At 47.8% G+C, this 11,482-nt stretch overlaps 1 protein-coding gene across 4 annotated transcripts in view; it reads right to left on the bottom strand.

Annotated features, from left to right (window-relative positions):
* Nucleotides 1–137: 137 nt before the first annotated feature.
* hectd1 (HECT domain containing 1) overlaps nt 138–11,482 on the bottom strand; it is a 66,681-nt gene continuing 55,336 nt past the window's right edge. For all 4 annotated transcript variants that reach the window (XM_056295262.1, XM_056295263.1, XM_056295265.1 and 1 more), the window contains 10 exons: nt 10,369–10,496; nt 9,937–10,138; nt 7,264–7,401; nt 6,680–7,158; nt 6,338–6,496; nt 6,026–6,104; nt 4,414–4,507; nt 2,882–3,032; nt 2,557–2,701; nt 138–1,137 (listed from right to left, as the gene is read on the bottom strand). In XM_056295262.1, coding sequence (XP_056151237.1) covers nt 1,000–1,137; nt 2,557–2,701; nt 2,882–3,032; nt 4,414–4,507; nt 6,026–6,104; nt 6,338–6,496; nt 6,680–7,158; nt 7,264–7,401; nt 9,937–10,138; nt 10,369–10,496 — 1,713 coding nt within the window. In that variant the 3' untranslated portion in view covers nt 138–999. The remainder of the gene's footprint in view (nt 1,138–2,556; nt 2,702–2,881; nt 3,033–4,413; nt 4,508–6,025; nt 6,105–6,337; nt 6,497–6,679; nt 7,159–7,263; nt 7,402–9,936; nt 10,139–10,368; nt 10,497–11,482) is intronic.

Raw genomic sequence — 11,482 nt, 5'->3', positions numbered from 1 at the left:
TAAAAGCTGCACACACACACACACGGCTGTGTGTCTGGACTACGGATGGTAACTGGTCATCACCCAGACGACCGGTTTTACAAACCACCATGACGACATTCATACTTTACAAACCACCATGACGACAGAGTCGTTCATACTTTGCAAACATTTTAATGAGATTTTTGGAGCATACACATTTGAAAATATCTGTTTACCTCAAACTGCAACTTGAGTTAAATAAATGTTTATAATACAAAGAAAATACAAGGAAAAGCAGAGCTTGCTTTTTTTCTTGAAATGTGCGTTGCACACAACCAGTGTTTTCTATCTCGTTAGCTTCACTGTAAAAGAACAACGCACTCTGACCTTTGAACTCTATAGCAGGGTCAAGAAGAATCCAAAACAGTCTCACACGGAAAAGAAAAAAAAAAACAACAAAAGCAAAATAAACGAAGAAAAGCAGGGGAAGAGAAACCAAACTACCAAGCGTGTGCATGGTTGCTGTGAGATCAGGTCAAATGGGGGAGCAGGAGTCAACTACCCCCCCCCCCACACACACACACACACACACACGCACACACACACACACACAACAGCAGCTGGGGTGAGAGAGACTACAGACAGCTGTTGCACTGAAATCCCGTGGCAGCCCGTAGAGGAAGATGATGGTGCTGATGAAGATGACAGACGGACAGACAGAGAGAAGCGAAGACATAAAGCCCCGGAGCTGTCCGTCACTTTTACAGCAGCAGAGAGGAGAAGAGGAGGAACACAGGGAGGAGGGTTTTGGTTGACAAGTCTCAGACAGGAGGAGAGGATGGTGTGTGTGTGTGTGTGTGTGTGTGTGTGTGAGAGAGTGAGTGTGTGTGTGTGTGTGTGTGTGGCCGCTGTCCTTCTCCGTGGTGACAGAGGGTGGGGAGGCGCTGGTTTGATTGGCTGGCTGCTCTGTCAGTCACATGGCAGGTAGGTGGGACCTGGGATACAGACGGATTGAGCGTGCTCAGTGTGGCGGGAGGATCAGTTGAGATGAAAGCCCTTCTCCATGGTGGCTGCCAGGAGGCGCTCTCTCATGATGTCCTCGGAGGAATACTCCGGAAGCTTCAGGTAGTGGACACAAGTGTTTACTGACGGGTAGCTGGAGTCTGTGGCATCCACCTGAGTGGAGGAGGAGGAGGAGGAGAGAGGAGAGAAGAGACTTGTGAGCGAATGTTCTTCATACCTTAAAGGTTCGAAATGTCTCTGGCTCTCGGTTACATTCAACTAGTCACCGGCTGATAACCTGCTGATAGCCGGCTGATAACCGGCTGATAGCCAGCTGATAACCGGCTGATAACCTGCTGATAGCCGGCTGATAACCAGCTGATAGCCAGCTGATAGCCAGCTGATAGCCAGCTGATAACCGGCTGATAACCAGCTGATAGCCAGCTGATAACCTGCTGATAACCAGCTGATAACCGGCTGATAACCGGCTGATAGCCAGCTGATAACCTGCTGATAGCCAGCTGATAACCGGCTGATAACCTGCTGATAGCCGACTGATAGTCAGCTGATAACCTGCTGATAGCCGGCTGATAACCAGCTGATAGCCAGCTGATAACCAGCTGATAGCCAGCTGATAACCAGCTGATAGCCAGCTGATAACCTGATCACTGAGCGTCAAGACTTTATTTTCTACGACAAACTGAAATCCTGACTAAAGGAGACCGGTACCAAGACTGAAGTAACTGTATCAGGTGATTTTGGTATAAACAGGGCTGAGGAAGCGAACAGGAACAAATTCTGAAGTACGTCAGGTCAGTATAATCTCACTCAGATGATTCGAGACCCGACCAGGATTATTCCGTCACCACGAACGCAGACAGAGCTTCTTATAACACACCTGAAAATCTTCTTCTCTGGTAACACGTCGGTCAGATCATCTGACCTTAACTGCAAGAAAACTGCCTCGGCTACGATTTTACGAGACAAGCGGGTAAAAGTTTTGTTTTTTTAATGCAATTCCCAAAATCTCGGTCGGTTTTGGAGGCTAATGAAGACGCAGTGCTGAAGGTCGCACTGACATCTGGATCACCACGTAAGAGAACGCTTCAGAAACTGCAAAACAAAGTTCTGAAGAACCGAGGGGGGGCTGAGACGGGCCACAGCTGATTTTATTAAGCTAACCAATGGACCTGGGGCGCCGAATGGTTATGGCGCATAACACATGGTAACCAGTTTGAATCCAGCCGGGGACCTTTGTTGCAGGTTATGCCCCCAAACCCATTTCCTGTCTGCCTCCAATGTCACTATCCAGTAAAGGTATAAAATACCAAAAAGAAAATCTAAAAAAAACAAAAACTAATCATTGACTCTAAGGGAAATAAATTATTTGGGAAAATATTAATAAATTACAAAGGAGGGTAAATCACTTCAACATCTGTTGAAAATGTCTCGGACCCGGAACTGCCATGAAAACACACGATGGCCTACAAGGGTCCAAGTCTGAGGATGTCTTTGATATTGATACTGATGTTGTCATCTCTATCATCTGTATTGTCACTGACTCGAGTGCTCTGCTCACAAGTCTGGTTTTACCTTCCTGACGATGGTTAGCCGTGGGTGCAGATTGGCCAGGCCACCGGGGGGCAGCGTTGAGCAGCCTGTGGTGAATTGGAGAAAAGCTTTTCTTTCATCTGAAGACATCCCACACAGAACCCTGACGAACCTCAGGAAGCCAGAACTACAGGAGAGAGACAGACATACAGAGACAGATGGATAAACAGACGGATAGAGAGAGGTGTGGGGTGAGAAAGGAGAAGAGAGGCAGGTGGGAGGGGTGAAAACATGACCAAACTGTCAATTTTCAGTGTTCTTTGAGCTGAATAAAGGTTAAGGTCTACTCGTCTGTCTCTCTGTCTACCTGTCTCGTGTGTATCCCAGCTTTGGTTCTGTGTAGTTGATGATGTCCTCAGCCGTCCAGGATGGTGACTGGTTGCCACAGAGGATCATTTGCACCTCTTTATGACTGAATGAGCTTAGTTTCTCCAGGGGAAACACTCTGTTAAACCCCTCTGAGAGACGAGGGCAGAAGAGGCACACAACAATGTTTTACAGACATTACCAATTTTATGCTGACGACACTCAGTTATACATGCCACTAAAGCCCACAGATCCTAGCGCCCTAGCAAACCTCACAACTTGCCTCACTGACATTAAATCCCGGATGTACCAAAATGTTCTTAAATTTAATGATGGTAAGTGTGAGGTCATTCTGTTTGGTCCTGAAAAATCCATCAGCCCTTTTGCTACACATCTTGGTGGTCTGTCAGGTAGTCTTAAACAGGCTGCTAGGAATCTTGGGGTAATATTTGATGCTAACCTGTTTGCTAATCAAATTAAACATGTGGTTCAGTCAGGCCTTCTCCAGCTCAAGTTAACCTCCAACATTAGGTCATTTTTGTCAACTGTCGATCTGCAAAAAGTTGTACATGCCTTTATCTTTCTTGGCTCGACTACTGTAATGCACTTGATTCTGGTATCAGCACGGGCGCCCTCCACCGTCTGCAGCTGGTAAAAAACGCCGCTGCTCGGCTCATTACCGGGACAAGGAGGCATGATCATATCACTCCCATGCTGGCCTCCCTACACTGGCTCCCTGTCATATTTCAAATTGATTTTAAAATTTTACTGCTCACTTTTAAGGCTTTAAATGGTCTTGCTCCTTCATACATTTCTGATTTAGTGACTTGGTGTGTCCCCCTCGACCATTAAGGTCTGCAGATGGAGCCCTGCTACTTATTCCCAGGTCTCGGTTTGTCACAAAGGGGGATGGGGCTTTTACTGTTAGAGCCCCACACTATGGACCTCTTTTCCTGCTGAGCTAAGACGAACTAAGTCTCCAGCTTCTTTTAAATCTCGTCTTAAAACTTTTTTTTATGAAAGCTTTTACAAATGTTTTACATTTTTCTTAATTTTTACTCTTATTCCTACCTTGTCTTGTTTTAGCTGTTTGTTTTTTTTGTGAAGCACTTTGTAACACTGTTTTAGAAAAGTGCTATATAAATAAAATCATTATTATTATTATTACTTTAGCTGGTATTTTACAAAGCAGCCTTTGTAACACCACAGGGCGGTGCACTGGACTGTTTACCGTTTCACCACATGAAGTTTGTACGTCTCCTAAACAAACTAGACGATGTGTGAAACAAAACCGTACAAACTATCACACACATCACACGCCATCAGAGACACACACTAGTTTGTTGTGGAGCATTTCATGGTGATAAGAATATACACAAAGGGCACCGTATGATGTCACTGAGACAGCTTTCAGTTGTTGTTACCAAGTGCCTGTGTGCATGCATGCATGCATGCATGTGTGTGTGTGTGTGTGTGTGTGTGTGTGTATATGTGTGTGTGTGTGTGTGTGTGCATGCGTGCATGTGTACTTACCTCTGAAAGCTTCCATCTGTTTCTGGATTCCAGTGTGCATACAGAAGTCAAACATCAACTCCACGTACTCTTCTGCATTCTCCAAGGTAACCATCTAAACACACACACACACACACACTGTACTTTAACTCCCACATTGGTCCCTTACGGTGGCTTCTATCAGTCATGCTGATCAGCATGGACCCAGGCCAGGTCATGGTCATATTCAGTGCACATGTCTTTAATTTCTTACCTTAATACCAAACTAAAAATGTTTTTGTTTTAAGCGAGCCTCCCATCACTTAACAGAAATAGACAAAAAAACAAAACTAACAGCATCAGCTCCTGGGGCACTGGCTCCTGGGGCACCGGCTCCTGGAGCATCAGCTTCTGGTGTTTCCAATGTAGCGAATTCAGGGGGCAACCGGGAATGTGAACCCGGGTCTCCCACACCACGGGTGACTCCGTTAACCAGTCGACTAAAGGGTCCGACCCGTTAGCCATAGGCTAGCGAGTCCATTCATCCGTGGTCGTTACACTACCCCCCTCCTTCGGGCAGCACATCAGCTCCCTTGCGCCTCTGGGCGTACGCGCTTCCGATGGCCTCATGGTCTCACCATCTTACTTCTGACACCAATGTAGCGAATCGGGGGGGCCGCCGGGAACCGCCGCAGCCGGTGCAATAGCTTGGGGTGGGGTTGGTGGCTCACGGCGTTTGGGCATTGTGAAAATATCACATGATTTTGGACCATTATCATTACAATATTTATAAAAAACAACACAGGTTGTTTTTCACAGGACACTCACACCCCCTCTCCCACCAACACACTCCTTGTTCCAGCTCTGGGCTGCTGCTCGCCCCGGTGTGCAGTTGGTTCAACTTGCAAACCGTCTAAGAGCCGGTTTGCTTTTCCACAGGCTGGAGCTGCTAGACAGCCATGTCATTACCTCTCTGTGTACGTCTCCGAACATGAGGGGAGAAACCGACTGAGTAGATGTTTATATGTTATTTCATTATTAAATTTACTTTTTTTTTATCCCCCCCCCCTTTTCTCCCTAATTGTACTTGGCCAATTACCCCACTCTTCTGAGCCACCCCGGTCTCTGCTCCACCCTCTCTGCCGATCCGGGGAGGTACCACATGCCTCCTCCCATACATGTGGAGTCGCCAGCTGCCTCTTTTCACCTGACAGTGAGGAGTTTCACCAGGGGGACATAGCGCATGGGAGGATTATGCTATTCCCCCCAGTCCCCCCCCCCCAAACAGGCGCCCGACCGACCACAGGAGGCGCTGGTGCACGACCAGGACACATACCCACATCCAGCTTCCCACGCGCAGACATGGTCAATTGTGTCTGTAGGGACGCCCAACCAAGCCGGAGGTAACACGGGGATTCCAACTGGCGGTCCCCGTGTTGGTAGGCAACAGAATAGACCATTACGCTACCTGGACGTCCATAACTCGATTTCTTTTAAAAATAACAGGCTTGACAGAGGTCGGTTCGTAAGTATGGGCGTTTGTAACCCGGAGACTGCCTGTATTACTTGCATTAGTGTATTAGTATTATGGTACTGTACGTAATACTATAATAGTATTCCAGTTCTGTGTGTGGTTGTGAGACCAGGTCCCTACCTCATCATCTCCATTTGGTTTGAGATCGACAGCAGAGAAGCCGTGAACTTTGGAGGATGGACAGAACTGGAAATTTAACCTGCAGAGACACACACACACACACACACACACACACACACACACACACACACACAGCTGGGTTAGACTGGTTGATTCTACTGGAAGGGGGTTACAGGTCAAATAGAAACATATTTATCACAGTGTGGACTCTCAACATATTTAAACCATAGTGGGTCTCTAAAATCTGACTGTCAGAAAGTTGTGTATGTTTTCAGTGTGTTTATAAGGTGTGTGTTGTGTGTGTGTTCATACCCCAAGTCCTCTATACTCAGTGGAGGTCCAGATCCCAGCGGGTTCTTAAGGATCAGGTCCTGTAGTCTGGTATTCTTCTCATCCTCTGACAGACTCTTGTTACTCAGAATCTGTCTCCTCTTCACCGCCAGCTCCTTCACCTCCTTCAGGAAACCAGCTCTGCACCAAGGTCAAGAGGAGGACAGGGTGAGGAGAGATGTGTCATGACCAGTTTCCCAAACATTCCCTGAGATTCACTGCTGGAATATCCCAACACACACCTAAACCATCCATCTACTCATCTTTTTAATCATCTTATCTCCCTAACCATCGACCCATCCAGGTAACTCATAGCTTTAGTACCTGTGTGGGTTGACGAGGTGGAAGTCTTCCCAAGTGAGGATTCCATGGTACCAGGCAGGTGGCTTGGGTTTGGGCGGGTCCAAAATGAACTCGGATTTGGAATCCTCGTCAAAGCTTCCTACTGAGTACGTCTCCTGACTCTCCTCCGTGGATGCCTCCGACTGCAGCTCTGAGAGGAGCAGCAATGGTGGCAGCCGCTCGGGGTCGTGACCCTGTGGCGCAGAGCGTGATTGGTATAGCAGCTTGCTCATGTTGGACTTGATGTCCCCCATGCACAGGAGCTTGAAGAAGGGGCGGGAGATGGGCAGGTCAACCAATCGGTTGTCCTGGATGCATTTGGCCAGAAAGACTCCCAGGAAGTGGAAGAGTTTGGTGATCCGCTCCAACTCATCGCTGTCTTGAGGGAACGGAGCCGGAAACAGCCCACAAGATCGCTGAACATAATAGCCAGGAGGCTTCAGTCCTCCACCCAGATCCACCTGGAGAGAGAGAGGGAGAGAGAGAGATGTGAGTGAGTGATTAAGAAAGATAAGATAACAGGAAGCAAAGGGGAAAGCCAGAAAAAGACAGATAGACAGCTTTACCTGTCTGGACTCGTCATCAGGAAAGTCGTCGTCACAGAGCCAGATACCCAGGGAGGTTCTCTGAAACTCTGCTGCTACCAGAGCATAAAACTCCAGGGTTGGACCCAGACCGGTCCCCTCCTCACCCTGGAACTCAACCTACACAGAAAGACGGACAGACAGTCATTATGATGATATACAAAGTCACATTTCCTTAATAAGGAAAGCAGAAGTGTCCACATGTCATAATAATGCCCTTAGGGAGATGATGACAGACACGGGGATCCACCAATTCCTGCTTAGCAATCATCTCCTTCCTTCAACATCCCACTGAGGGCGGGGAGATGATGACAGACACAGCGATCCACCAACCCCTGCTTAGCAACCATCTCCTTCCTTCAACATCCCACCGAGGGTGGTGAAGGGCAGTGATAATGCAGCGTACAGTCGATCAGAGATGAGCTGACAGTATTTCCCTCAGCCATGGCTACGTCTACGTGTGCTCTCCATCACCCCTTGTGGTAAATCACAGAAGTGGATCAGAGTAGAGTTACTGCAAGTTACTAAGGCAGGCAGGACTTCTAGAAATTTCCCAACAGTGAATTATACATTCAGATACATATTAGAGAAAGAGCCCGGGCAATAAAGCTGTTGTGATCAAAACAACACAGGTTGTAGTAAACCACAAGATTAACCAGCTTCTGGAGGCACTAGTGAACAAATAATGCCGTAGGTCGTGTTAGGTGAGCTCTGCAGAAATTCTGATTTAACTTCTTTTTTATGACCCCCTACACCATCAAGGTACAGGAAAATCACCTAAAGCACCACTAAAACGTTCCAATTGGTTTCCACTTTTTATTTTTTTGTGTAAATGGCGAGAAAACTACGCAACTACAAGTACACGGAGAAAACTACATACTAACTACAAGTACACGGAGAAAACTACGTAACAACAAGTACACGGAGAAAACTACGTAACAACAAGTACACGGAGAAAACTACGCAACTACAAGTACACGGAGAAAACTACGCAACTACAAGTACACGGAGAAAACTACATACTAACAACAAGTACACGGAGAAAACTACGTAACAACAAGTACACGCAGAGGGCCACTGCTAGCAAGTCAAGCGCTGACACACCGAGCAACTTCTCTGAGCTAGCTGAGCAAACCCATATGATGGACATGACAGCTGAGCTACTGCCCTCACTCAACACGTAAACAGCTGGGCTTTCCGAACAGAGCGACCCGCTGGAGCAGTGTTTCCTCTCAAAAGCACTTCACGTGCAGCTGCTCTGGCAAAGGGTTTCACGGTCACCGTGGTCTTGGTGGTGACTGGGGATGGGAAAACTTTACACCAAAGTTCTGTTTTGTCTGTTCGTATATTAGCGGAGGGGATCTTCTTCGCATACGTACAACTGGTGGAGTCCATCATGCACCACTACATCTCTGGATACATGCCCTCTATAACAGAACATGGTTAAGCCACACTGAATGTGAACGTGAATTAATCAGGTGGTTGTCAGGTCACTTTTGTGAGCTGGAACGTTAAATTCTTAAACCGTCCAGCGAGGGGGGAGTCCGGGTGGTATGGCATGGCGGTCTAATCCGTTGCCTTCCAACACGGGGATCGGCAGTTTGAATCCCCGTGTTACCTCCAGCTTGGTCAGGCATCCCTACAGACACAATTGGCCTTGTCTGCGGGTGGGAAGCCGGATGTGGGTATGTGTCCTGGTCGCTGCACTAGCGCCTCCTCTGGTCAGTCGGGGCCCCTGTTCAGGGGGGAGAAGGAACTGGGGGGAATAGCGTGATCCTCCTACACACAACGTCCCCCTGGCCAAACTCCTCACTGTCAGGTGAAAAGAAGCGGCTGGTGACTCCACGTGTATGGGAGGAGGCATGTGGTAGTCTGCAGCCCTCCCTGGATCAGCAGAGGGGATGGAACAGCGACCAGGACCGCTCGGAAAATAGGGTAACTGGCCAAGTTACAAGTACAATTGGGGAGAAAAGGGGGGGGGGGGGTCCAGTGAAGTGTAAAATAGTACTTCCACATCTGAATCAACTTAATGTAGGGATCGCTCTCTTCCAAGAAAACCATGTAGGGCCCTTTCACACAAACCTCGCCTGGGCCGGACTTTTGGATTTTTTCCAGTTTGATCCAAACCAAAATTACAGGTGTGAAGCCTCCCCTGGACCACAATCTGGACCAAACATCCGAATATTGGTCTGACAAAAAGGTGCTCTTGATCCGGATCAAAGTGAACCATGGTTTGGTTCCTTTCTAGTTTAAAAACATTTTTTGGATGCTCAGGACTTTCGGACCAATTAGAGGAAGTTCCGGCAGGCTATCATCAGAAACCGTAAAAGGGGAAAATGAGCCGCAGTTGCACATGGGGGGAGGAGACCAAGTTTTTAACCAAAATATTGTCCAAATATGAATATGATCAAACTGTATTCCAAACTGTATTTTGTTTGTACAGCAAACCAAAAAAAACAATACTGTGAACAAAAAAAGACTAATCGGTCTCCTAAACCATTTCCAATAGAACAGGACCGCCACATAATGGTCAGTCACCTGTCAGAGAGGCTGGTTAATAGACTAACTTAGTACTGTTGGTAGACTATTGATGGGGTTTTGTCTGCAGTCGGTGGTAGTCTGTCCTGAGAGATCAACAGTCCGTTTCTCTCTTACCTCCAGCACCGACTTCCTGTCTGCGTGGACCTGCATGACGCTCTCTGCCCATTCCATCATGGCGTCTCCACGTGGAACTTTGACCCGTTCATGTTTAAGCCGTCCAACCCTGAAGTCGCCGGGGTCGTCCCGTCGGACGGTGGTGGACGGTCTGGACCGCTCCATGGTGGCCTCACGACGGTTCTGGAGCCACACAATGGCCCTGGGAGAACAAAGGTCAGAGGTCAGGGGTCAGATCTGAACTGTCTGAATGGAGTTCTATGGCATCCTGTCTCTACCTTTTACATCAGTCCATCTTTCCACCCATCTAAAATGAACTTTAATTTAGTTGTGATACAAATGAATGTCCGCCTCTCCATCCACCCATCTCTCGCTCCATCTATTGCCTGCTTGTACTGAATGTGATTAAGATGCAGCTGGTTGCTCTCTTACCTGGATGCTCCGAAGGCGGTGCAGGTGAAGTACAGCTGTCTGGTCTCAAAGGGGATGAGGAAAGGACACTTGGACGTCAGTTGTTCACACCAGTCAGGCAGCGCTCCACTGGCCAGAGCCAGAGGCTCCTAGAGGGGAAATTCCAGCTTAATTCACATCTGATTGGACAGGAAATAAAACTAATACATCCTACTTTGTGCAGAGAAAGGCCAATAAAACACCAAACATAAACTGAACATAACCTTACAAAAGACTTAAAAATAATTAGCTCTAAAAAAAAAAAAAAAACCCCAACGTCCCAGTGCAGTGGTGGGGACACTGCTATAGGAGATGCCGTCTTTCATATGAGACGTTAAACCGAGGTCCTGACTCACTGTGGTCATTAAACATCCCATGAAACTTATCACAAAGAGTAGGAGGTCCCCCTGGTGTCCTGGCAACATTCCCAGCCTGGCTCTCTCCATCTGGACACCTAATGGTTCCTCCCTCTCCACCTCAAGCTGATGTGTGGTGAGTGTTCTGGGACAAAATGGCTGCTGTGCATCTACCAGGAGGTGCTACATACTAGTGGTGGTTGAGGTGGGTTTGCCCCCTTCACTGTGAAGTGCTGTGGGTGTCCAGATCAAGCGCTATATAAATGTAATCCATTATCATATATATAATTCTACTAAACTGTAACCCAGGTTTATCCCTCTGACCACACACACACACACACACGCGTGTCTTTGTTAAGCGCTTGTCTTTTCTGGCATATCCTTGTCTTTGTGTGTTTCCTTTGCTGAAACTACTTGGAACCTTCCATCCAGTATCCGCACCGTTTATCTTGCTCTCAGAGTCGCGGGGATGCTGGAGCCTGTCTCAGCAGTCATCTGGAGGCAGGCAGGGAGACACCCTGGACAGGCCGCCAGGCCATCACACACACACACACCCACACCCACACACACACATTCACACCTAGGGACAATTCAGTACGGCCGATTCACCTGACCTACATGTCTTTGGACTGTGGGAGGAAACTGGAGCCCCTGGAGGAAACCCACGCAGACACGGGGAGAACATGCAAACTCCACACAGAGGATGACCTGGGGCGACCCCCAAGGTTGGACTACCCCAG

Source organism: Lampris incognitus, chromosome 16 (genome assembly GCF_029633865.1).
Source record: "Lampris incognitus isolate fLamInc1 chromosome 16, fLamInc1.hap2, whole genome shotgun sequence".
Taxonomy (NCBI): domain Eukaryota; kingdom Metazoa; phylum Chordata; class Actinopteri; order Lampriformes; family Lampridae; genus Lampris; species Lampris incognitus.
The sequence above is the reverse complement of the archived record's forward strand: the minus strand, read 5'-3'. Positions and strand labels throughout refer to the sequence as shown.